The 26,543-nt window shown below is 35.7% G+C and overlaps 3 protein-coding genes across 3 annotated transcripts; 2 read left to right on the top strand and 1 right to left on the bottom strand.

Moving 5' to 3' along the window:
* Positions 1-3,836: 3,836 nt before the first annotated feature.
* On the top strand, positions 3,837-9,064 carry LOC125213339 (clathrin interactor EPSIN 1-like). Its single transcript, XM_048113830.2, has 11 exons — positions 3,837-4,016; positions 4,118-4,169; positions 4,905-4,984; positions 5,100-5,178; positions 5,301-5,384; positions 5,524-5,669; positions 5,766-5,975; positions 6,545-6,687; positions 7,647-7,843; positions 8,014-8,389; positions 8,558-9,064. Exons 1-11 carry the CDS (start codon positions 3,976-3,978, stop codon positions 8,770-8,772), a joined length of 1,623 nt encoding a protein of 540 aa, XP_047969787.1. The 5' UTR covers positions 3,837-3,975; the 3' UTR covers positions 8,773-9,064.
* Positions 9,065-9,192: 128 nt separating this feature from the next.
* Positions 9,193-15,844, bottom strand: LOC125213340 (uncharacterized). The gene is made up of 10 exons (XM_048113831.2): positions 15,693-15,844; positions 14,761-14,936; positions 13,780-13,911; positions 13,634-13,684; positions 12,689-12,785; positions 11,967-12,013; positions 10,916-11,132; positions 10,087-10,216; positions 9,813-9,855; positions 9,193-9,431 (listed from the first exon to the last, which is right to left on the bottom strand). The coding sequence occupies exons 1-10, from the start codon at positions 15,736-15,738 to the stop codon at positions 9,348-9,350; spliced, it is 1,023 nt and encodes a 340-aa protein (XP_047969788.1). The 5' UTR covers positions 15,739-15,844; the 3' UTR covers positions 9,193-9,347.
* A 1,213-nt stretch (positions 15,845-17,057) lies between these two features.
* Positions 17,058-21,944, top strand: LOC125215536 (NADP-dependent malic enzyme-like). The gene is made up of 19 exons (XM_048116978.2): positions 17,058-17,210; positions 17,347-17,517; positions 18,050-18,245; positions 18,447-18,598; positions 18,697-18,802; positions 18,882-18,947; positions 19,262-19,357; positions 19,440-19,511; positions 19,597-19,680; positions 19,922-20,020; positions 20,226-20,273; positions 20,357-20,410; positions 20,503-20,601; positions 20,727-20,816; positions 20,883-20,960; positions 21,047-21,121; positions 21,199-21,289; positions 21,365-21,493; positions 21,598-21,944. The coding sequence occupies exons 1-19, from the start codon at positions 17,101-17,103 to the stop codon at positions 21,684-21,686; spliced, it is 1,905 nt and encodes a 634-aa protein (XP_047972935.2). The 5' UTR covers positions 17,058-17,100; the 3' UTR covers positions 21,687-21,944.
* The last annotated feature ends 4,599 nt before the right edge of the window (positions 21,945-26,543 follow it).

Raw genomic sequence — 26,543 nt, 5'->3', positions numbered from 1 at the left:
GTGACTAAATAAAAACCCGATAATAGAAAGAAGTAAGCATAGATGGTGAGTCAAGTTCAAACATGTGTTTCAAATGCGAAAGTGGTACATGCCAATCAAAATCAGAGTACGATAACTAGTCTAAGAAATCCTAGTACAAAATTACTAGTGCAACGGAAGAGACCAAGACAGAGAAGTATGTGTGAAGAGACATTTCTTTGGGCATCCTAGTGCTACTTATTATTGCCATTGCTCAACACCTTCGCCCCTCGTTCACGTTCAACCTGCACGTGAGAAACGAAACATGCAGGGCTGAGTACTTGATATACTCAGTGGGCACATTGCCGAAACATAATTTTCATACAAGTTTTGTTAGCCACAGTTGAGTGAACGCAGGATTTTAACTTAAAAGGCCCGAGTTACTAAAATTATTTTCGTTCATAAAGACGATAGCAACCTAAGTTCATCATAGATACCATATCTGAACGTATGTGAACCGGGAATGTGACCACATTCCACGACGGTCACTGGACCTGCCAACTTAAAAGCTAGCTCACGATCGTAATATGTGTGCACTAGTCCGAGTAGGGTTTGCGGCCTTACTAGGACCCGAATTCGATTAAACATAATTGACATAACCAAGCAGATAGACATTCCATAAAACATAAAAGGCATGACAAAACATACATAGCATAATTTTTCACATAATCATGCTAAAAGGCAAGTTCACATTTTGAAATATATGTACACCTCAGAGCTTAATTCCTTAATTGAAAGTTCCTCGACTTGGTCTTACTTGACGTGCGATGACATCCCTTTAGAAAAATAAAGTATACTTAAATTAGGCTTTAAGAAGCCAAATAAACTTAACGTGAATGCATCCTAAGTGCATGAGCATTTAATTCTTTTTCTTATTTCATAGAAAAGTTCTTGAGCATTAATTAAATCGAGAGATTCAATTTATGTGGAGGCTCACAAAATTATTCGTTTAACAAAGAGAGCATTACCTTATATGCAAATTATTCGAGCACTAAATTAAATCCGGGAATTAAATTTATCATCGCGGAATTATTTAGTAAACCTTCTTATTGGAACAAATACTTGGTCGTTTGTCCTTAACGAGCTTAAGATTTAATCGGGAACTAAACTGCAGGTCCTGCCATTTTAATAATCCCAGCTCATTCCTTTTTATAACATAAAAACAGCTCACTCTTAAATTATTTATTTAGCCCAACTCAAATTAATTCTCTTGGCTCCAAACTTAATTAAGAATAGTGGTCCAACTAAAATAAGTCAGCCCAATCTTATGCTCCCACTCCAATTCCATTCCATCGGTCTCTCCTTCCCATCTCTCATTTTCTTTCTCCATGTTCATTATATTTCATAAACATATATTAGATTGTTTTAGTTTGTTCGACTCTCGCTTTAATTTGTTTCGCAAACTAACAACACTAAGTATCAACAAAGGGGTAACGAGTTCTATTTATATCAACGAAACAAGAGAGTGACATTTCTCTAGTTCGACATTAAACACAAAAAAAGGTACTGTATAAGAGCGGGTATTACAATACTACCCGAAAAATCTTAAATTTGTATAGCTTGCACAACTACAAATGATATGGATCAATGTAGATTATGGTCCATTAACCCAAGATTTATACCCTTTGATGATGTTTGATCTTCAATTGCAACACAAAAACAATAAAGGATAGGGTGAATCTAGCCTTCAAAAACTAGACCCAAAAGGATTTAACTAATGACTCTAAGCAATCTTCAACATGCTGGATTCAACTAATGACTCCACTACTCAAAGGAATTCACAAACCCTTTGATGCGTACGGCATACCTATACTTGATCATACTTGATTGAATCAATTGATGATCAAGCAACCTAAAATTAGGAATTGGGTAAAACCCTCTAAAAAGAGGAAACAAAACTCTCAAGTTTCTAATTTCAATCAACTACTAAGAAATGAAATGACCTCAAAAGGTATTTATACTAAGGGTCCAAAAATAGAAAATTGGCCCATAAAATCTAAGTCTCGGATGATTCACCCGGTCGGAGTGAATTGCAGGGTGCAAAACACCCGGCCGGGTGTTCTTTCCGGAACCCCTTGCGCCATTCGCCATTTCACCCGGTCAGGTGATTTGCAGAGTGAAAACACCCGGCCGGGTGTTCCTTCTGGAACTCTCAACCAGTTCTGCTGGCAGTTTCAGAGCTTTCGGACATCATCTCGATAGGACGATTGCCGGTTGAATCCAGCTGTAGTTGAAAACTTTGACGCACGACTTTCATGATCGTATCAATAAATTAAAAACTATTTAACATTATTATAAAATTTCCATTTATTTTTAAAAGCTTGTATCTTCTAAAAAAATTTCTTGAAAATTTTAAAGTGTGAGATGAATGTCTCATGCATGGTGAATGAGAAAAAAAAGTGATTATTGCATTTTTTGCAAACATTTGGTTAGTTATACTTATACAGTAGTGCTACATTACTAGTGGAAAATCGAATTGATACAGTCGGAAATTGGGAATTCGAAATTTGAGTAATTCCATTAAATATCAAAATTAAGATCCAATTTATTATGTGTGATGTTTTTAATAAAATCTAGGGATATTGGGCTGAGTTGATAAGAAATCAATTAGCAATAGGAGTAAAATATTTTGCTAAAATCTTACTTAAAATGGAAAATTTAACCGAACAATTTTATAAATTGTCTGTATTTAATAATGTTATAATTCAATTTTGTTTTTCAAAACTAGAAGTTAACTTCTTTGTTCATTCCGTCTCACAATTGAAGCATTTTTACTTTTTAGCACGAAATTTTAAAAAATTAAATATTACTCCATATTGAAGATAAAGAAAAAATATGAGAAAAAAATAAATGAAAAAAAAGAGAAAATGAAGTACTATGAAAACCAATAAAATAACTAAATAAGGGATATTAGAAGTTATATACTCCCTTCGTCCTATAAAAATATGTGTACTTTCCATTTCCGTTCATCTCATAAAAATATGGGTGTTTACATTTATGGAAAGTTGCCACAACTATATCCACTAAAATTAATTTAACTATTCTTCTCTTTATCTCTCTACTTTACCAATTGTGCATTAATCCTATGTCATTTCAAATTTACGTATTTCTATGTGACGGAAAGTAACTGGAGACTACATAGAAAGAATTATGATTCAACTATCTTTAGACGATGAGATATCTCTTTCTATGTCAACTTCAATATCACTACAAAACTATAACCTTATATGTGAAAAATCAATATTTAACACCTTATGAGTTTTCTCTTTATTGGGACAAATCTATCTTTCCAAAATCAACTGAGCTACATCCTACCGGTAGAGTTTACTCTTTATGACATTGCATTTCCGGTCGAAGCCTCTATTTAATTCTTGGATTATCAAAAATATTTTAAGAGAATTATGTCCTAAGACGTAAAAACTTAAACTCCAAATATTTGCATTGACATTATACATTATATTGGCACTGTTCAGCATATTTTGGTTCTAATTAGTCAGGTTTGGATACTCACATCGAATTATAGGTATCCAAAATAATAAATGGGTCGGATTTTGATTGAAGTGTAGAAACGTTTTTTACGTGTGGATACCCAATTATTCAGAGTCAAGGTATCCATTTCGCCACCCTAACATTACAACTGCCATTTGCATTGGATTTTATAGTTATAAGTTAAACTTACATACGTAATTAATAAAAAAATGCTAATATATTTTTATGCAAATGTTAAAATTGGTTTTTTATAATTGTTGAAAATACAGACATAACAAAAAGTAAATTGAGTCGGAAAATATATAAATTCACACCATCATCCCCAAAAGCACATATTATCACTCCATTTCACTTAGCACGTGCTGTCGTTTCGTCGATTCGCATTAGTTCAATCGATCCGTTCAATCCGCAGATCTTATCCAATTGAAGAATTCGATCAGTGTATCTCGTATTCCAGCAGATCCAGCCATGGATTTCATGAAGGTTTTTGATCAAACTGTCCGTGAAATGTATGTGGTTTTATTTATCGATTCTAAGATTCAAGTATTTAGTAATCTCGCACTGTGAAAGGATGCCTCATTCTTTTTTTTTTTTTTGCGTTTGAATGCAGCAAGAGGGAAGTGAATCTGAAGGTGTTGAAGGTTCCAGAGATAGAACAAAAGGTAACACAAATTTGTTCAAGTGATTTCGCCGTTTCCTGAGCTCAATTTCGTTGGTTAATTTTGTTTTGGGATGTATTGGCATCGGATCAATTAATTAAATTGGAAAGCTTATTTAGTTGATTGTTACTGTTATCGGTATCGTGAGCCTTGAAAACATATTGGATACTAGTTAAACTACTTCAGATATATTGAGGTTCTTCTGATGATATTTTAAGTAGGACTTTGTTGGTGTTAACTGTTGACTTCCTTGGATTTATGTTGTTTGCTTGACGCCGTTGTTTTGTTATCAAATCAAAGTAATGGAGTAGTTTTATTGTTTGGTAAATGTGGCCAAAAGCTGATGGTGAGAAAGCAAGGAATCCTTGATCATCTGGCACTAAACAATGTACTACTATAACCTAATGCTATTTTTTTGGTCCACGTGTAATTCTACGGGGCCTCAATGTATTGAGTACTTAGCCTAGCTCATATGCTTATATTTTATGAGTTTCTTCTGATGATATTCAGTTTCCAAATGTGCCTTTAGAATCTGTTTCTTACATACCTACCTAGTTGCTCAATCAGTTAAGTGGTTTGAACTTTAGAAAAGTAGTTTAAACCTGTAGTGACGAGTTAATACCGTATTCAATTGGATTTCTATCAAACGTGCATCTTTTGCTGCCAATTACTCCTACTAGTGATTTCCAAAAATCAGCATCTATAAGATCGGTTTTTTACTTGTTCTTTTTATTTTAGGTTTTGGATGCTACAGATGATGAACCTTGGGGTCCTCATGGCACAGTGTTGGCAGAAATTGCACAAGCCACAAAGAAATTGTACTTCATATTCTTTTCACTTACAAAATTATCAGAAGTTGGCTATTTTCTCATTTTCATTAAATTTCTTTGTCCGTTTACTTTCTTTTCACTTATCTGTTGGCATATTGTGCAGCACTGAATGCCAGATGGTGATGAATGTCCTCTGGACAAGACTGACTGAGACTGGCAAGAACTGGCGTTTTGTCTACAAGGTACCAGCATCAAATTTTGTTCAGGGCAAAATGAAAACGTTTTATCATTGTTCTTTACTTTTAATTTCTTCTTTGAACTTTTTGTTTCCGAATTATTGCCTTCTTAATTTCTCCTGTGCTAGTCATTGACCGTTATAGAGTATCTGGTGGGACATGGCTCAGAACGCGCAGTTGATGACATAATAGAACATACTTTTAAGATATCTGTAAGTGTCTTCAGTCCTGACCAACTATTACTAATGCACTTGCTAACATATGAAAACCTCTAGAAGGCTATTGGCTAATAGAGGTTTTAAGTTTATTACTATATGATTCCTTCCTTCCTCATTTCGTTTTATGTTCCAGTCTCTGGCAAGTTTTGAGTATGTGGAACCAAGTGGAAAGGATGTTGGGATCAATGTGAGAAAAAAAGCAGAAACTATAGTGGCTCTTCTGAATAATAAAGAAAAAATGCAGGAAGTCAGGAATAAAGCTGCTGCAAATCGTGATAAGTAAGTTTATGCGGGAGGTCTAATTTCTCATTTATTGCTAATTATTTTTCTGTCTGTTTGTTTTGGTGGTGCATGAACTTTGTCATTGCTTGCTAGGTATGTTGGACTTTCTTCATCTGGAATAACGTTCAAATCTGGTACCGCATCGTTCAGCTCTAGCTCTGCTAATAGTGGGAGATATGGAGGTTTCAGTAGCACAAACGACAAAGAATCATTTAATGTTGGTTATAAGGAGGATGAATTTGGTGAAGATAAATATGGAACGATCACTAATTCGAAAAAAAAGTCATCTCTTAATGGTAGCAGGTTTGTGTTGTTTCATATATTGCTGTGCAATTTAGCATTTTAGCTCACACTTCTCCATCATTTTCAGTAAGAATTTCAACATCTAAATATTATCACAGCTTTTCTTGTTTTTTTGAGTGACCTACAAATGATTCGGACATCATTTATCATCACTGGTGCTTGATTTGGAGGACACCAATTTCTTCATATATGCTTTATTCTTCTTGACTTGATCCATGTGAAATGTTGCATTTGTCTTATTAAATGGATTTTAGTTGATTGAAATGATGAAGAAATTCTAACTTACAGAAATTTTCCCTTTAATACGCCTTTTCCCCCCAACTTGCCAGTGCCAAAATAGTTTTCATTATTCTTCTCCCAGGGAGTTCGGGGATTTTCAGTAACTGTTTCCCTCTTGAATTAAAGGATCTTCATTCGATATACTACTATATAATGGGATTATATTTTGCACAAACTCCTTGGTCACTGACTTCTGCACCCTGGGTTTCATAAGTTTGAAATTTAGTCATTGCTCATTTTGCTTAATAGGGCTCTTGCTTTCTTTTCTCTGAATTCCATGATTATTGCAGCACAGCTGAAGACTCTCGGGCCTCTGGTGCATCAAAAACCAGCAAGCCAGATGAATATGTTTCAGTTTCTTCACAAAATACATCTTCAAATACATATGATGAAGATTTTGATGATTTTGATCCTCGAGGGACGTCAGGTGCCAGTAAGTATCAGTGCTTTAAGCTCATCTCTTCCTAGATGCATTGCCTAGACTTCTTTCTATTTTTGTGGGAGTGATACTTCTCCTCCACATTCACAGTTTCACTTGAATATGGGACTAAAGAATGGATTTATATGTGTGCTAACTCGCTAACCTCCACACTTCTGATATTGAACTTAGTCACCTTGGATATATTCACTGAATTATATCACTATGATACTAAGCTAACTAGTCAGGCTGGTTCTTATCACTATTTTGGTGGGCTAACTCATCCCACATCTTAGATCAGATGAAATAATTGAGTCGCTAACTATAAATATTTGATGAATTTTGGTCATTTGATTCAAATTTTTTTATCTAAATAATAAAACATATAATTTCAAAAGTTACCTTTAATTTTTAATTTAATATATGAGGAAGTCCGTAGACATGAAATTATTTGCATGGCATCAATCAAAGAAATAGCTCTTAATGTAATTTGGTAAGGTGCGGCGGCATAATAAGCACATGAAAAGACTGGATCTGTATTTTTACGATTCTATTCACATTTGACACTGACACTCGTAACTTCTCAGTGCTACTAATGTATAAACCCCTGATGGCTTCCTCTCTCACTGCTTAGTTTCTAAATACTCCCTCTGTCCCACTAGAAATGAAACGTTTTCCTTTTTGAGTTGTCCCATTAAAAATGAAACGTTTCTTAAAATAGAAATAACTTTATCTCTACTTTTCCCTCTCTCTTACTTTACTCTCTCTTCTTTAACTCACAAAACAACACTACATAAAATCCTTGTGCCGAAAAACAAACGTTTCATATTTATTGGGATGGAGGGAGTATATATTCTTAATGGTTATTTTGATTAGAATTTGTGCATGACTTTGTTCGCCTGCCTTGAGAAAGTTATGCTGTTTCTAGCACAGATATAAGTGTATTATCTCTAAATGTATTTCTTGTTTAACAGAACAGTCTTCGGGAAGCCAACAAGTCGATCTTTTTGGACAAGATCTTTTGGGTGACTTCTTGGATGTCCCTGTATCTGTTCCAACAGATAAGTCTACTTCCTTGGACAATGATCCATCGGAGGTTGATTTATTTGCTGATGCTGCTTTTGTATCAGCCACTCCTCAACCAGCTGCAGAGAAAAATCCCGAGCCACAGGTAAAGCTATCATTGTATTTCAGCAAAGGGCAAGGCACCTAGTTTATCAGTTTTATCTCAATTTTACAGGATTAGACTATTTATTGCATTTTTTTAGTCTTGAAAATGCATTGAACCCCCTCCCCCCCACCCAATCCAGCTGATTAACCTTGTTCGGGGCCTTTCTGCAGTTTGATGTCGACCTATTTGCCTCTCAGCCAGCCCCTACTCCTGCTGTTTCTGCACCGATGAATTTTTTTGCTGCTCCTAATCCAGTTGGCAGCAGAGCTTCAAAATCTGATGGAACAAGCAGCATTTCCGATCCATTCGCTAATGTTCCAATGAACAATTTTGATGGCTCTGACCCATTCGGCGTCTTCACTTCTCATACAGATCCTTCGTCAGTGGTATCCAACCAGAGTTCTTCTAACCAAGGAAGCAACGGAAACATGATGGGATCTTCTCCTGAAACCTTTGCTCCCCCACCCAAGAAAGAATTTCAAGTCAAATCCGGAATATGGTCTGATTCTCTTAGCCGTGGATTAATTGACCTAAATATAACTGCACGTAAGTACATTGCATATACTCTCCCTGATAGTTCTTGAACTAACTCTCTTGATCTTTGTTTATTGCAATATATCCAACATTTTATTGTTGTACTTTACCCATTGCTTGAAAATTTCAGAATGTTGAAATCCTTGTGATTAGTTATTGATGGTGATGTTTGTATTGCAGCTAAAAAGGTTAACCTAGCAGGTGTGGGCATCGTTGGTGGGTTGAGTGATCCATCGGAAGACAAGGGAGCCTTGCCTCCGTTTTACATGGGAGGGCCTATGGGCAGTGGGCCTATGCTCGGTAAATCTGGGGTCACATTGGCATCGACAAATGACAACTTCTTCTCAAGCCTAAGCAGCAGCCAACACAACCAATTTGGAAGTTTCCAGAAATGAGTTATTTTTCCTCAAAACTGCCTAATACTTGTTTGCTACATTTTTCGCTGCCGAGGAACTTGATCAACAATAGGGCTTTTGGCACACGTGAAGCTTCATGGATGCAATGGTGTGATAATGCACTATTTATTGCACTGATTGCCCATATTGTTATTGTGTGTTTCTGTTTGTTCTATTACAGAAATTTGAAAAATATACATGTTATAATATTTAGCAGATATTTCTACTGCGAAGTACTATATACCATTTAATTGGAGATTGCTTGTTATACAAATCAGTGATATTTTCGTTGTGTCGTTTGGTTCTCTTTTACTCTCTAAATCCTCTAGACACAACATGTTCTGAATTAGTCCAGGCATTTCACTATAAAGCATGCATATATGAATGAATATCTATGACTTGAAGGAGTAACGCAGAAGATTAATATGCAGATGAGTTTAAGTTAAAACGGCAGGAAGGTCCCAGATTCATGTTTGGTCTGGCATACGAATACAAATCATAGTAGATGCGACTAGATTTGCTTTCGCCCATATTTTCCACAAGCACACGATCCTTACATTGTTTACATCCGAGCTCTAGTGATAGTAGACATGTAGCATTTTACCCCTTAGCATTGCTTCTGCCTTTTTCACCTGCTTAACCGGGCCAATTATGAAGGCCTGCACCGAAGCCACACAAATTAGCTAACATAAAAGGTTATGCAATTATAGAAAACGAGCACCGTGATACATCACAACGTAAGAGATCTCCTAGCCTAGGGAACTTTGATAAAGTTTCTTTTCACAGTTGATATTCTAAAGAAAAAGAAGAATGCATGGTAACAAGAAGGGGGGGGGGGGGGGGGGATTGTATTTTGTTTCCTCAAATGCAACTGGTGTGGCCTAACTGGTTAGCGTCTGTGCCATTATTTAAAGGCCATGACAATTTTTATTTCATTTAAATCGAAAATAGGTTTAGTACAGCAGAATTTCCAAATGAACATGAAAAGATGTAAGAATTTGCAAGATAGCATTTACAGTCACAGTACGTGAAATACCAACCTTGTCTGGAGGACCTTTATCGCCTCCGAAGAAGATTTCAGCGCTGCAAAGGCATACATAATAAGGAAGGATGAAATCGAACCCAAGTTTCACCCGAACAAGAGAGGTAAGCATTTACAAAAATATGAGCGACTAGTTTCTTTTTATTTCACAGCTAAGTTAATTGGCATTTGCACCTTCAGATGAGCTCAGTACTGGTGACATGCCAAGATAAGAATTCAATGCCATCACGGATGAGACAAAGTGAGATTATAATTTGTCCAAAATTATATACCTGCAACATTCCTTTATTTCCAATATGTTAGCTCCTCGTTTGCCTATTATGCATCCCATCTTTCCTGGTGGAACATCAAGAACAGATAGGATTTCTTCTTCTGGAGCTTGTTTATCAGCAATCAGAGTTTCTGCAGTATTGAAGCATGTATAAGATAACATACAAGTGTCTCCCAAATTTACATTACATGTATTAAAAATGCTGATAGTACCAAAGATGAATTTTATGATTGTACCAGATCATCCATCAAAAACAAAAATTGCAATTCCCCCAAAAATAATCTATCACTTGAGCAATTTTGACCTAAAGTTACATGCCATGCAACTCTTAACTTATGTCTCAACTTAGTATGACACTTCAAAACCTGATAATAGTAATTAGCTTTAAGACTGGTATATGACATTAGTAAGTTGGGTAAAGCAAAGCAGCAATCGCACTGCATGTATTCTGAATGATACACGACCAGTACTGAGCTCACCTAGCCTTATTCATATTGGACAATAGTAAATACTAGGATCTGTCATTTACTTTCTGGTATTATGAAGCTCAATTACCAGAGCTATTAAAGCGTAAATTTGAGGAACCTCGGTGAATTTTCAATTTTTCATACACTGACATTTCTACCTATTATTATCCCAAATTCATACATTTCATAACAATGAGCCTTAGCAAATCACAACAATGCTGATGAGTAACTATATATTCTGTGGCAATTCATGGTGATATAGTTATAGTATACAGTTCATGTCTACATGCTTATCAACCCATCTATTAACTGCTTAAGAGATAAAGAAGAATAGAAGCATCCAAGATATCAGATGATAAAAACCTGGAACAGGAGGCAGTGCTGGCCAATCTGCAAAATTATTATCATTAATGCAGAAACAGCGGCAGTAAAGTGCACCACGAACTGCAAGATACCACAAGGATCTCTCATTTAACCTCTCCACCATCTTATGGTAGATTAACAGAAGAAAGCGAACATCATCTGCAGCTGCTCGGACCATTAATTCAGACAATGGTCGATATGTCCAGAAGTTGGGATCCTGGGAACAAAACAACTTATCAAGACTCTGGCAAGTACAGCAAACAGTTTATCATTGAACTATTGCAGAGGGGGACTTTTTTTTTCCAAATATCAAAGTGTAAAACCAGTGGAAATTGGTGAATTATTTCAAATTTAGCTTGAATCTCATCCTGATCTGCAAATTTAGTGTCTTGCAAAATGACATGGCCAATGCAAAGACTAGATGGAAGAAGTTATAAGTTATACTCTCTCCGTCCCATAAAAATATGTGCATTCCATTTTCAGAAAGTCATGACAATTTAATAATGTATGTCCCACTACCCACTAACACTACTTTAACTACTATTCTCCTCCTCTCTCTTACTTTACCATACCATTCTTCTCATCTCTCTTACTTGTACCAATTTTGTCTTAATTCTCGTGCCATACCCATTGCCCATATTTCTATGGGACGGAGAGAGTAGTTCTGAATATTTTAAAGTTATGCAATGAAGTGCATAGTTCGGCAGTATGAAGAAAAATATTGTTGTCATTCTGCATGACTGCATCCAACCCAAATTAAAAAAAGATAGCATTTAAATGAGCTCAACATCTACTTCCAACAACTTAAATGTGATGTCGGCAGCAGTGAATATTCTGAAATTCTACTTGAAATGGCATCAATGTATCTAATAGAAGTAATTTCAAAGAGGTAAAGTAGCTTAATACTTTACTGCAAAGGATTCTGTGATACAAATGATATGCAACAAATTTAGCCAATTAATTATAATGCACACCCATCGATGATTAATGAAGAGAAGAACATATGTTAGTTCCATTTTAAGTTAATCAACTAGATCAAGAAAACACGAACCTGCCTCAAGAGAATGCGAACTTCTTCCTTCTCATCATATGATATTCCTGTGTCAAGTTCCTCTCAATTAACATACAAGGTATGGGAAAAGAAAAATATGAGGTGAAACTCAGTAAAAGGTCCAAAACCGTGAAAATAGCAAACTAAAAACAGCTCAAATGCAGCATAAAGAAATATATAAAGGCATGCAGGATGAGTTTAAAAAAACTAGATCAGGCTTATACAGTTATGCAACAGCCAGATCAGCTCTTTCACACTTTTTAGTCAGTTTTGATAAACTTGAATCAACAATTAGAGTAGTTCATAAAATAACATTTGCTATTAAATGGCTGCCATATTTAATAAATTGAATTGAAAGAAATTGCCCCAACTAATATGAACCAAATTGGAAAGAGGGTTATCTACTCAGGTTTCATCCTAATATAAATCGATCTAACCATTACTAATGTATTCTTAGAAGATATACACATAACTTATCCATTCACCTCATTTATAAATAGTGATTATGGAGTATAAAGTTTTCATAAAAATGACTACATAACAGGATTAGTCTACAGCTCGACTGCTAGAGGCATCAGACCCACACTCTTATAGCATTTCATCCACATCAACTTATATTTACAGAACAAATAACGACTAAATTTTGCAACAAGTGATCCACGCTCACAATGTTCCAGTTCAGAAAGTGTAATAAGGTTAACAGTGCAGAACAAATAAATTACCCCCAAACTGTGGGTCCGCAAGCAGGCCAACAAATGATATGTAGTCATCTGGCACTTTTTTCTGCCCTTCTTGCTCCTTGATCAAAGAATATGCAATCTGTTTGTGAAAAAAAGGGATAAGAATCGGATTGTCATTAAAATCTAGCAATTGAAAGAAGATTTCTTTCTGAACTCCATAAGGTATTGAAGGCAGCGACGAAAGCACAATAGTTATGATAATGTGACACTGCTTTGAATATTGCAACTCAATTCGGCTGCTAGAAGAAAGCTGCCCATGCAAGCATGCATACAAACACATATCAGCAAACTTTTAAGTAGATATTGACTCCAAGAAGCCTGGAAGTAATGAAGACAATATATCTAATTAAGAACTAGACAGCCCATCAGTCACTAAAAATCTTAAAGTAAAAAGGGAAACAGATGTTGATGGCACAAAATGAGACCAAAACTCTTCAAATAAATGAATTAACACGTCAAGTTAGGAGGATTATTTGTAGATAAAAAAATAGTACTCCATCTATTTCCTAAAAATAGAAATTCTTTTCTTTTTAGTCTGTTTCCGATAAAATAGAAATCTCTATTTTAGGAAATGTACTCCACAATCCAGTATCACTAATTCCACTACTTTTTCTCTTCCTCTCTTACTTTGCCCATTTTTTCTCTTCCTCTCTCTTACTTTACCAAATTTGCATTAAAACCCATGCCGTTTCCAAAGTTTCTATTTTTAGGGAACGGAGGGAGTAGTACATAACAATAAGTTTTCATATTTGTTGACGATTGATTAAGGTTAGTTAGTAGTAACTTTCTTGTTCCTGGCTGAGAGTTCATGTGCATTCCCTGCTAATAAGATATAACCATACAGAATATAGATTGAGGGTGATGATAGTCATTACTCACATTAGATCAATTAGTTTTTTGACATCAACAACAAAGGGAAGTACAAACCTGGGTGTCCACAACATTATGCAACTTAATGCCAAACTGAAAGTATAATGCCTGCAACATACAAAAGGACGTATGGTAAACATTCTAAAACATTTTGGGGTGGATGAACGTGGAAGGGAGGAGCAACAATTGCATCACCAAGAGACCTCACTATCTCGTTTGCAGTCGTGGATTACTTTAGTGATGTAGCTAGATTCAAGTGCAGGCTTACAGGCTTTCACAAGTGCCTCTCCACCCTCAATGGCATCAACTAGGTATATTGCATTTGGAAAAGCAAGCTGCATAGTAAAATGCTATTAGTTGAGAATTACATAAGCCTCACTTGTGAGCTTCAGCAGCAAAAGAGCATAAAGAATAAAGTTTCTCTCTAACAACAGCATTTCTTTAGATGAACAACTGGTCGGCATTATTAATCATATAAAAACTAGCTCAGAAAATGAAGCCCTTTGTTTGGTATAGAAGGCAGATCAAGGATCCAAACAGTCACTGTAATAATCTAAATCTAGTGAGAAAATTTTAGTGCTTTCAGCTATAATACTAAACTTTTCCAGGTAACCAGGAATACAAGCATGACGCAACAATATGGTACGACCACTTAGTCAAAGGTCTTGTTTATCTTTTTTTTTCCTTTTAATTTATTACAGCTAGTTAACATAAAAAATGAGAAGAAAATCAAAATGTGTCATTATAGTTCTATGACTAGACCATATGCATTAACTTGACAAACGTCGGGATGAGGAAATTATGAAATGTCAATCCTGCATATAAATTTACAGCTCAGTTGACTTAGAGTCTTAGACTAAGGATCAAAGTAATACTCCCGCTGTCCCTTCAAAATAGACCACATTTGCCATTTTGGGATGTCCTTTAAAAATAGGCCAATTATATTTAAAGAAACTTTTCTTTCTCTAATGAGGCAGGTCTCATTCTCCACTAACAATACTCCAATTACTTTTTCTTTCTATCTCTCTCTTACTTTACCAATTGTGCATCAAAACCCGTGCCGTTTCAAATGTTATCTATTTTTTAGGGACGGAGGGAGTATTATGGAAATATATATTAAAAATCTGTTCTTGTTTTCTTTTCAAATATAAACACATCATTTTAATTAGAACCAAAGCAAGAACCTGCATGATACAAAGCGTCCCCTGCCGGCAAAGATCAGCCCCCTCACAGTCGAAGCCTATGACCAATTGTTTCTCAGGTGAAGGGTGCAGGAATTCTTCCGGAAGTTGAGATGAATGGGTGACAACATGGATAGGAACTGAAGGAACACATGTTTCACTGTCTAAGGATTTGTCACCTACAAAAAATAATAGAAAAGTCACTTTTGAAAAGGAAATCAGGTGATTTAGGAAGTTTTTGCTGGAGGGTTGCCCAATAGCAGCATGTCATGCATTTACATAAAACAAGGCACTATCTCGTCAAATTTTAGCCTCCTACTATTTCAAACTCAAATATCACTTCCCTATACCGCTATTGTAATGCATTTGAAAAAAGATGCTATAGCAATTAACGGGATCGAACACAAAATACAACTAAGCTTCTCCTCTTCCCCAACAACATCATTACTTATCAGATCAAAGAACCAGCAACTTTCACTTTCAAAAAATGAGCAACCCGCTCTTTATTAGTACTACTAAACAATTTTTTCAATAATTTCGACTCCTACTCACAGCCACGCAACATTTATGCTTCTATTAACGTTTAGTCCAAATTTCAAAAAATCATCGCCCGCCAACAACACTCCATGGCGATTACAAGAAGCAAAATCTCAAATGATCCAAACGAATTGCAACCGCAAAATCAATCCGCCTAAAGCATCACCACTCCCGATCAAATAAAACGCTTAAATTTTGAAATGCACAAATCTAATAATAAAACGAGCAGCGCTTCGCGATTAGCTCCAGAATTCAGCTGATTAATCAGATTAGAGCACAGGTTTCATACAATCGATAAACAACCGGTGAAATCAATGCAAATGCATATAAAAATTAGCTACGAGCATCAAATCAAATTGCACACAAGATATTTCAAAATTTTGGAAAGGGAAATTTACCGGGATCCGGAGGCAGAGGAATGTGGGTCTTGGGAGGGGACGCCATGTCAGAATTTTGGAAATTCCATCTGGATTCAGTGTCAATTTTAACACACAAACTTCTTATCGCCTCCGGCTCGTTTGCGTCCGGTTCTGTACAGTTCCACTATGAAATAACCAACTTCGAGCGATTTCGAGTTGATGTGTTTATTTCCCATTTTCTTTGTTTATATGCACACATACATATGACCTTTAAAATAAAATTATAACTGCACGTGTTTTTTTTATACTTTTATTGTATATGCCATATTTAATGTTCAACATCAATAGACATGAGTAGACCTGCTTATTCGGTCGATTCGATTTCTAATTGAACCGATTGACATGTTAACCGAAATTGGAGTCATGTCGAGATCGGAATCAGAATCAATCAATCAATCAAAATCGAAATATTTTCAGTTAGTCATAGTATAAACCAATCAATTTCCGGTTCTATTTGGTTAACCGATTTATTTAGGGGGCTTAACATTTTGGAGAGTAAAATTTGAATTTAATATAGTTGAATCAACTTGCTGGAAAACACATTCGGTACACGGAATTAGAATTTAATTGGAATTAGAATTCCACATAATTGAATTAGAAGGAATTGAATGATGTAATTGATATGAAATTGAATTTGAATTTGAATTCGAAATGCATATGTATGTTAGTGTGTGTGCAAGTATGTGTGTTTGTATAGTGTGTGAAGATGGCCAATTTTATAACTAGTTGAATTCCAATTATTTACTTTTGACATGATATTCAATTTGTAGAATTGGAAAGAATTAGAATTGTAATTCAATTCCAACTCCAAATATTTTATTGTACCAAACACTAGAATTAGAATTGAAGGCCACAATTCCAATTCCACAAGCTCAATTTTATGATACCGAATGGAGCCTAATAATTTTCAGATAATTTTATATCGTTAACTTACTCTAGTAAGAACCTACTACTTTTATATTGTTGTATTTGGGGTTTGGTAGCCCCAACCGTAGAAATGATAATCAACATTATTTTCAACCCGCGCGGGTTGCATAGTTGACGTGCAAAGTTCAAAATAATCAACATTATTTCCCCTAGTAGGGCATCATGGTAAATTTCTGTGTATAAAGCTAAACGTTACCAGTAATGATACTTCACCTCCACCTTTTTATTGACTTAATGGCTACAATATAAATATTTCACTAACTTTAGTTTTGTACTAATCCCCTTTTAATTGTATGCTAATCATAAATATTTCGTATAATTTTAGTTGTAGAATTGAATTCTCATATCTAAATGAGCCAAGTCTGTTAATTAGTTATTTGCTGCAACTGAGCTAACATCAGCTGAGGTAAAACCGTTTCTCTCTCCTCAAACCGCTGCCATTTTCTCTCTCTCTACGTGTATGGACAAACGCGCTTCTTCTCCCATCTTTCATGCATACACGAAACACTCCTTTTTCTCTATACCTCGCTTCACTCATGCAACTGCTATTCGATCCGATTTTTTTTCCAGGTATCACTTCACACTGCCCACACTTTGCATTTCAGGATTCTCTCTCTTTGTTTATGCGAAGACGCTGAAGGAAAAACAAATGAAATTGAGTTTTTAGAGTGTTGTTTTCGTCTACATTGAAATTATTTTGGTGCAGCTGTGTCCGATCGAGATTTGTGATGGAGAGCACGATGAAGGATCTGAGCGGCGAATCAGTTCTCGATTTAATCGATAAATGTGGAATTGGTGGTGGTGTTCGAGATGTCTATGGTGAAGACAGAGCCACCGAGGATCAGCCAATCACGCCATGGGCGATTTCTGTTGCTAGGTGATTCTAGAAACTTCTAAATCTAAGTAATTAGCGAGCATTTTTTTTTATTTTATTTTGTTGGTCGTAGTTGAATGATGATGTTCTGAATGATGGATGAGATTTAGGTCACTGCTGGATTTTAAGCAGGACTTTTGTGGAAATTGTGATTTTGGTTGGGTTTAATATCTTCGATTTTTCGTGTCTGAAGTGTGTATAATTTGTTTCTGGCCTGCTCAGTGATCTAGAAACTTCTTCTAATTGAGATTTTGTTAAGCTAGGTGATGTAGATTGCAGCGTTTCTATCTTAAATCTTTCAAACTCTTAATCTTGAATGTTTATTTACGATCATTTGTGTGTTTTCAGTGGTTATGGATATAAACTTCGAATTTCGAGCTAGAATAAACTTTGTCATTTTTAGAAGAAGATAGACGGATGACGCTTTTCTAAATGATGGATGAGTTTTCTGCCATTGGAGATTATGTGATCTCAAAATTTGTCAAACTCACTTTCTTGAACATGGTGTGTGATAAATTTTAGTGGGATTTTACAGTGGGTATAGTATGTTGCGTGATCCACGCCACAATAAAGGACTGGCATTTTCGGAGAAAGAGAGAGATGCACATTATTTGAAGGGCCTTCTACCTCCAGCTATCATCTCTCAAGAGCTGCAGGAGAAGAGATTGTTGCAAATTCTGCGCCAGTATACTGTGCCGTTGCATAAGTACATGGCGATGATGGATCTCCAGGTGAAGTTGCTTAAAGATACTATAAAATTCAGAATCCTCCGTTCAAAAATCGACATCTTATATAGAAGATTCTGTTTCTTGAGTTTTTTCACTTTGGATGGTTGTAATTTGAATGGTAACCCCTGGGTAAAATTTTGGGTGTCCCCCACTCTGATATCCAATGATCATAACTCTACTCACCATCTCTCAAATTTGTACCAGGAGAGAAATGAAAGGCTCTTTTACAAGCTTCTGATAGACAATGTCGAGGAGTTGCTTCCCGTAGTCTACACACCTGTCGTAGGTGAGGCTTGCCAGAAGTACGGCAGCATTTTCAGGCGTCCTCAGGGACTCTATATCAGCTTGAAAGAGAAGTAAAGTAGTCCTCACATATGCCATTAATTTCTAGTCTCATTCTTACATCACTGAAGATTGTTTGATAACTTATCTGAGTCCCACATATCTTTTCCAGGGGAAGGATACTTGAAGTATTGAGAAACTGGCCTGAAAAGGCTATTCAAGTGATTGTGGTCACAGATGGTGAGCGCATTTTAGGCCTTGGAGACCTTGGCTGTCAGGTTCATACAATAAATTCATTAAATTTGAAATGCCTATCTAATTTATCATGGATCACTAATTTCACACAAAATGTTGCAGGGCATGGGGATTCCTGTGGGGAAACTCTCTCTCTATACAGCTCTAGGAGGCGTTCGCCCTTCAGCTGTAAGTGTAGATATTACTTGGTTTTTGCCCTCTCCATACGAAGCTTGGTTAGTCTTTATTAAAACTGGTTGTACTGAGCAAGTGAGTGAACTTTGTTTTCTAATTCTGCATTGACTACGTAGTGGCCCTTGATCGATTATGCTGTGTTACATTATTTCCTGCCATGGAAAAACTGGCATCTTTTTATATATAGTTTGCTAGCACAGAAATTAAATAGCTTCCAATTTTAGAAACTTCACTTCTATCTGCACATTTTGAAATTGGGTGAATTGTTGAAAACAACAGAACACTTACCTGAATCTGCAATTTGCCAGTGCCTGCCTATTACAATCGACGTTGGGACGAATAATAAGAAGTTGTTGGACGACGAGTTCTACATTGGCCTTAAGCAGAACAGAGCTACTGGGCAGGTTTCACAATCTGCCCATTTCTTAAAAGCCATATTTTCTCTATACGAGATGCAATCTTTCTTACATTCTGATCTACTTCTAGGAGTATGCTGAGCTTCTAGAAGAGTTCATGACGGCCGTCAAACAAAACTATGGTGAGAAGATCCTAATACAGGTCTGCAGCACCATGAATATTTCAACTATTCTTAAAGAAGGCCATCATTTCCTTGATTGAATTAACATTTTTATTCCTTTTCCAGTTTGAAGACTTTGCAAATCATAACGCGTTCGATCTTCTTGCCAAGTACCGCACGACCCATCTTGTGTTTAATGATGATATCCAGGTGAACAAACAAGAGGGGTGTTTGCTTTGGGTGATAACCTAAATAGATAAGAAATAATATAGGTCAATAATCCATTGCATACTCTGATAGATTAAACAAATTTGAGGTTACTTCTTGGTGTAATATTTCAAATACTCAAACATAAATAGTGTAAATCTAATATATCATCCCAAGTAAGCTCACGTTATAGATCTGTTCCAAATTCACGAAGACCTAAAATTTTCTCCTCTCGTCATGTCAGGGCACTGCTGCTGTGGTACTTGCTGGCGTAGTTTCAGCCTCAAAACTAATGGGAAGAGACTTAGCAGATCATACATTCTTATTCCTTGGAGCAGGAGAGGTCAGGCTCGATCTGCTTTTCATACCAGCTTCTTAAAGTAAAAGTTTCTTTTTAGGCAATTTTTCGCTAGATTTTGCAGCCAATGCTTGAATTCCCGTTCCTATACAAATTCTATTTAATGAAGATCAAGATATGGATGTCGAAAAACAGCACGTTACCTACAATTTTTTGGTTTCTAACTTTCTTGTCTTGTGGCTGATGGAAGGCTGGAACCGGTATAGCTGAACTTATCGCGCTTGAGATGTCCAAAAGGGTAACTATTCAGTCTCACCATCCTCTCTATAGCGTCTTTTGCTTGAGCTTTTAGTCATGCGATCGTCACTTCTGCCCTTGTAGGCGAAGACTCCAGTCGAGGAGACAAGGAAGAAAATTTGGCTTGTGGACTCTAAGGTATGGGTTTTTTCATCTGTTTTAGGCAGATCGTGTGTATATTTGTTCAAACTCCGATCAAGATTGTGAATAGCTCTGTCATTATATGACAGGGGTTGATTGTTAGCTCTCGCAAAGAGTCTCTTCAGCATTTCAAACTGCCTTGGGCTCACGAGCATGAACCAGTTCGAGAATTATTAGATGCAGTTAAGGTGACAGCTTGTACTATAATATGCTTTTGAATTCGTAAAAGTGAAACAAGAGATGCAATACAAAAAAGTAACTTGAAAACTCTTGACCTTGTTTTTTTTTATAAAATATGTTCTTCTAAGTGCAGGAGCTAAAGCCATCAGTACTAATCGGGACTTCTGGTGTTGGAAGAACCTTCACAAAAGAAGTCGTAGAGGCTATGGCAGCCAACAATGAGGTTCTCTCTCCCTCTCTCTCTCTCCACACACAAACTAATCTAATAACATCATTATGATGCTTTCAGAAACCTCTTATTCTTGCTTTGTCAAATCCAACCTCACAATCCGAATGTACTGCTGAAGAAGCCTACACATGGAGTGAGGTAAATTAATGTATTTATTTTCTCATAGTAAAGTTTTGTAGTTTCGTGTTCATGTTAATGTTGATAAAACTAGAGAACTGTATTAGGGGCGCGCAATATTTGCTAGTGGAAGCCCGTTCCCCCCGGTTGAGTACAACGGGAAAACATACGTTTCAGGCCAGGTTCAGCTCTATACATAAACCTAGCAACATTAATGAAAAATTTAAGATCCATCACTTCAATTGTTGCATTTTCTCAGTCAAACAATGCATACATATTCCCCGGATTCGGTTTAGGACTGATAATGTCTGGTACAATTCGTGTGCATGACGATCTGCTTTTGGCAGCATGTAAGTAAAATACATAAATCTTGTTTCATCTTCTATTCTTGTACGCCTCATTTAAACTAACACTTTTGCTGGCAGCGGAAGCATTGGCAGCTCAGGCAACGGAGGAGAACTACGCGAAAGGACTGATATATCCTCCATTTACAGGCATTAGAAAAATCTCAGCTCAAATTGCAGCCACTGTGGCTGCCAAGGCGTATGATCTCGGTAAGGCTGCCTAAACTAGATCTCTACAAAACAAATACAACTGAAACTAGTTTTTTAAGAAAGGGAAGACATCAAACGTGAAATAACTATTTTGCCTTTCCCAGGCCTCGCTACTCGTCTCCCCAGACCCAAGGACCTCATGGAGTTTGCACAGAGCTGCATGTACACTCCAACGTACCGCAACTACCGTTGAGTGTAATCGATGATGGTAACAGAAGAACAAGGATAATACTTTGTGCAGAGAATACTTGTTGAGTAGTGAATAAAGAGAACAAAGATCATACTATTTGTACTAGTGTAGGAAAGAATTCATTGGATGAACCTATCAGAGACGGATCCAAAACTCAAAATGGAGGAGGAATGTACGATAAAATTGCCGTTCAATCAATCATCTCCCACCTATTTTCTTGGTTTGCCTTGACAAATTTTATAGCAGAAAACATTCTTTTAATAGATGTAGTTGCGACAAGTAAGACCAATACCGATTTTTTGTGATATGTTGACATTTTTCAATGGTCGAGATCATAGTTTTGAGTTTGTACAATATTTAGAGTTTTCATTTGATCACATCCCTGAATAAGATTGTAGATTCTTGAAATGCCTGGCCATCCAAGATAGGAAGAATTTCAATAGGATCATCGGAAATATGTTCTATAATCATGAGTCTACTAACCAGTTAATCTACAACGTAAAAGGATAACTATTCATTATCTATTATTTTCCATTAATTAAATTAATAAATAATGATAAATGATGGTAAACAATTTGTAAACATATTTCTTTTGATAAATATAGGAAATTAGGTTTTATAATGATAAATTAACGTGAGAGAATGGCGGAAATCTCTATTGAGAGTCGCTGAAGTAGTAGGGGATGTATATCTCTATGAAAAATGCCACATTTTGATTAAGGTCCTCAATGCATGAACTGTTTGGCCGTTTGCTGAAGTTTCGAAAGCTTATCAGGTGGGTTTTATTAGAAACGAAAGCTGGTTCGAATTGTGGTTCCTGGGCTCACATAATTAAACCATTCCATAGGTGTTCAATTCATGAATTAGGCCAAGTTTTGGTACGTTGGAATTTTTTTTGACTTTTCTTAATTTAGATTTGACTGTGGGCGGATGAGTATGCCCCTAGAGTTGGGGTATTCTATAAAGTAGGGATAGAAATGATCAATGTTTTAAAAACCGGACCGGTGATCGAACCGGCGAAACTACTGGTTCACGGTTTAACTGGTCCAACCGGTTGAACCACAGGTCGAACCGGTATACTGAAATTAATAAATACTAATTTATATTATAGGCATAGGGATGTAATCAATTGCTAACTAATTACCAATCCCAAATTGAGACCAATTTTCAACCATTAGATTAGAAGATCTTGTGGTTAATATGATGCCAAGTGTAATATATTTTAAATTCAAATATTTATTAATTAAATTAAAAGGGTATTAATGTCAAATCCTATATGTAGTAATTATAACTAACTACTTTCTCTCTCCTCAAAATCATCTCAAATCTTTAAATTTACGTAACTCTCTCAATTTAAATTATTTTTTCGCAAAAAATATATCAAATTAAAGATAATTTAATAAGGATTCCAACGATATCTCAATTGCATATGTTCCGACGATGTTCGGGTGATGAAATTTGATAAATTATATTTCAATTTTCGTACATGTTGATAAGCAGCTATTTTCAACAAATGTAACAAAAAATCTCAATATATTGTAGGCAAAATCTCAATATTATGCATGTCCAATCTCAATAAAAATGTGTTGATATTCCAATGTCATATTGTTGATATTTGTAATACACAATGTTGATATAAAAAAACACTCACGAAAATTATCATATGATAACATAATGACGATATTACCCTTTTGTTGATATTTTGTCTACTATTTATTGAGATTTTGTGAGCTTTAATCTCATCCACTCATTTTAAAATCCATGGGTGGAGATTTAGTCTTAATTTTGGATTAGGGTGCTAAAAGCATTAGAATAGGACCCTATGGGCATATATATATATATATACATATATATAAAATGTGCATTATAATTAGGAATAAATGATAAGTCAGTCACGTGATTTTGTGGAAGTTGAATGATTTATTTATTTTATTGAATATTTTATCTTTAGATTTAATAATGTGGGGAGTCGTGAGATTCATTTTATTTGGCATTCTCTGCTTTGCTACTCACCTTTTTCTCTCTTAACCCTAATTCTAAAATCTAAACAATGCCGCCGCCGCCTCCATTTCTCTGTTCTTGAATGTCAGGCTCTAATTCTTAACACAATTCCGCGGCATTCACTAGTTCTCCTCGATCTTCCTCCTTAAACCTATTTCTAAACAATTCCTCATTTTCAGAGACATCTCCAGCCATCATCAGCCCAGGAGATTAGATTAGGAAAATGTGTTCTAAACTTCAAGTTGGATTGTTGTGTGCAAGAGAGCAGTGAGGGCAAGGGTCTACGGAAGAGAAATAGCCATTTTCAAAAAAAAAAATCTCCTGAAATGGTTCAACTGGCCGGCGGTTTCCGGCCCAACCGGCCGGTTTTTCCGGCTCAAAACGGTCCAACTAGACAACGGTTTTTAACACTGAATCGGACCGGACACAGCACCGGTTCGCGGCCGAACCGGTCCAACCAACCGGTCTAGTTCGATTTTTAAAACACTGGAAATGATATTCCATTCTCAATTCTTGACACGAATTTCAATGTTGTTACAATAATCACCATTTTCAAAAGAAATGAAAGTGGAGATTTGTCAAGCCGTGACTATCTATAGGGCTAAATAGATTTGTATCAAACGCACTGAACGCTCATTAATGCTCCGAATTGAGACTAAATCTTGCTATATCCACAAAGATGAACACACCCTAAGTATTGATACAATTACTGTCAATGATTATTCATTCAAATTTTCTTTAAAAACTCAAACATATGTTTGTTTCAAAGTTAATGTCTTGCTAGTTTAGCTAATAGTAGATCGTCCCACTATGTCAAAGTTGATAATCGAATTTGTGTCTCAGTAAGGGAATGTCCCTAATAAGGGTTAGTGTATACGCTATGATTGCGAGTCATTGAGTCGGTTGGCTGGTCAATATGTCTGGGAAAGTGGCCACCTTTTCAAAGAACTTAGATTGCATAGTCGAATTTTAAACTCACAAAAGAACTTTGTAAGCTCGAACCATTTAAAAGAAAATTCATGTGTGTTATTGTGACAACATGATAATATTACAAAAGGCATGTATCTTTTGGCATGTGTATCCTGAGTATCTACTTACTCACTCGCATATATAGCTAAACGTGGAGTATGATAGTATTACCAAAAGACTATACTCCCTCCGTCCCAGAGAAGTTGACACATTTTCCTTTTTAGTTTGTCCCACAAAAGATGTCACATTTCCCTTTTTGGAAAAAGTTCTCTCTCACATGAATATAAAAATTATATTTTCTCTCTCCATTTAACACACAAAACAAAACCTCCTAAAATCCCGTGCCATTTTTAAAGTATGCCAACTTCTCTGGGACGGAGGGAGTACTACAATACAATACATAAACTTAAATATGGATGTAATCAAATGCAAACTATAAATATTATACAAACTTTAAACTAAGATTTGAATAGTTAGAAAATGTCAACAGATGACAAAATAACAACAACAGAAAATGTTAACACATTGTCATCGGTTGATGTTGAGTTGACATTTTCTGTTGATGTTATTTTGTTATCTGTTGACATTTTCTAACGGTCCAGATTATAATTTGAAATTCATATAATATCTAGAATTTGCATTTTATCATTATCCTACTTAAACATGTACCAAATATAGCATGATATAGTAGTCCATCTTAATCATAATCAAATGTAGTATGTAAAATTGCATTTCTTGAATGTGTTGGGGTATATCCCGTATCCCAAGAGGAATAGAGTTTTAGCTAAAGTTGCATAACACAGAGAATAATAATCTGAATTTTTTCTCGTATAAAGTACTGGTATAGTTATAGTACTATTATTGTTGATGCAGTTAGATTAATAAAATAAATATAACAAAAATAATTCAATTATAACTTGTAAAGTTGAATTTAAATAACGATTAATGAGTTATATCGATATCATACTGCTGAATTCAGAGAAGGAAATGAGTAAATCGAAGCTGCTGAATTCATTCATTAACTGTTTCCCATTCATAAAACAAAAAAGTTTGAGAGCTTGATGTAAAGGAATCTTTCTGGCGTATTACTTATAGATTAGAAGGAAGCTGAACATTTTCGAGGATTAACATATCCGCTGTAGGTTCTTATCGACAACACAGAGGATAGAGACTGAGGAAAAGAGAATCCATCTGTTTCAGGAAAAGACCATATTATTCAAAAGCTGGTTTTGTGACCACTCATCCACATCATCCATTATACTGATGGCTAGTTGTTCGTTTCTCTTCCCTCCGGTAGGTAAGGAATAACCTCAACTCTGCTGCAATGATAACAAGTCATGATAAGGATTCCAGGCTGCTTATCTGGAAGTATTACTCTCTCTTTTTAATCATTGCTTAAGATTTTTCCTTTTTTGTTCTCCCATGGTCAAAGTCTGTTTCTGGGATTCCTCACTTTATTTCTTCATGGGACCTCACTAATATCAAATAGTTTTAGCCATGCAAATCTGAAAATAAGTTATTCTTTTGTTTTGTTTTTTATTCAACTTGTTGCTTGGTAGTTGCTACCATATCCAAATGTAGTAGTATCTTTTTTTGGTGAGTTTGATGGCACATATAAACCTGGACTATATCCAAATACTACTAATTTTACGCCTAAAGTTTTGTTTGTTCATGTTAATCGAGTCACAAATGATTCTCTAGACACGTATTGGTGCATCATGTTTAGCCGTTTAGGTTAGACAAGACTTCAAGTGTTCTTGTCCTACATGGTTACATATATATGAGAGGTGCGCCTAGAGCACAGGTAACAGGTTCACATGTTTTCCTTATTTAAATCTCATCTGCTCAAATCAATACTATTTCATTTGTATCACAAAGAAATAGACACCG

The sequence above is a fragment of the Salvia hispanica genome, chromosome 3 (assembly GCF_029641045.1).
Source record: "Salvia hispanica isolate PSC_SH4W2 chromosome 3, Shi_PSC_v1, whole genome shotgun sequence".
Taxonomy (NCBI): domain Eukaryota; kingdom Viridiplantae; phylum Streptophyta; class Magnoliopsida; order Lamiales; family Lamiaceae; genus Salvia; species Salvia hispanica.
The sequence above is the reverse complement of the archived record's forward strand: the minus strand, read 5'-3'. Positions and strand labels throughout refer to the sequence as shown.

Bases quoted from the DNA above. Each gene is read 5' to 3' on its own strand.
- LOC125215536 (XM_048116978.2), top strand. From the start codon at position 17,101: ATGGACAAACGCGCTTCTTCTCCCATCTTTCATGCATACACGAAACAC. The intron at 17,211-17,346 runs GTATCACTTCAC...ATTTTGGTGCAG, and splicing joins CGATCCGATTTTTTTTCCAG to CTGTGTCCGATCGAGATTTG. The intron at 19,358-19,439 runs GTTTCACAATCT...ATCTACTTCTAG, and splicing joins AGAACAGAGCTACTGGGCAG to GAGTATGCTGAGCTTCTAGA.
- LOC125213339 (XM_048113830.2), top strand. From the start codon at position 3,976: ATGGATTTCATGAAGGTTTTTGATCAAACTGTCCGTGAAAT. The intron at 6,688-7,646 runs GTAAGTATCAGT...CTTGTTTAACAG, and splicing joins TCGAGGGACGTCAGGTGCCA to AACAGTCTTCGGGAAGCCAA. The intron at 7,844-8,013 runs GTAAAGCTATCA...GCCTTTCTGCAG, and splicing joins AGAAAAATCCCGAGCCACAG to TTTGATGTCGACCTATTTGC.
- LOC125213340 (XM_048113831.2), bottom strand. From the start codon at position 15,738: ATGGCGTCCCCTCCCAAGACCCACATTCCTCTGCCTCCGGATCCCG. The intron at 14,937-15,692 runs GTAAATTTCCCT...TATTTTTTGTAG, and splicing joins TCCTCTGCCTCCGGATCCCG to GTGACAAATCCTTAGACAGT. The intron at 9,432-9,812 runs GTTGGTATTTCA...GCTTCGGTGCAG, and splicing joins ATAAAGGTCCTCCAGACAAG to GCCTTCATAATTGGCCCGGT.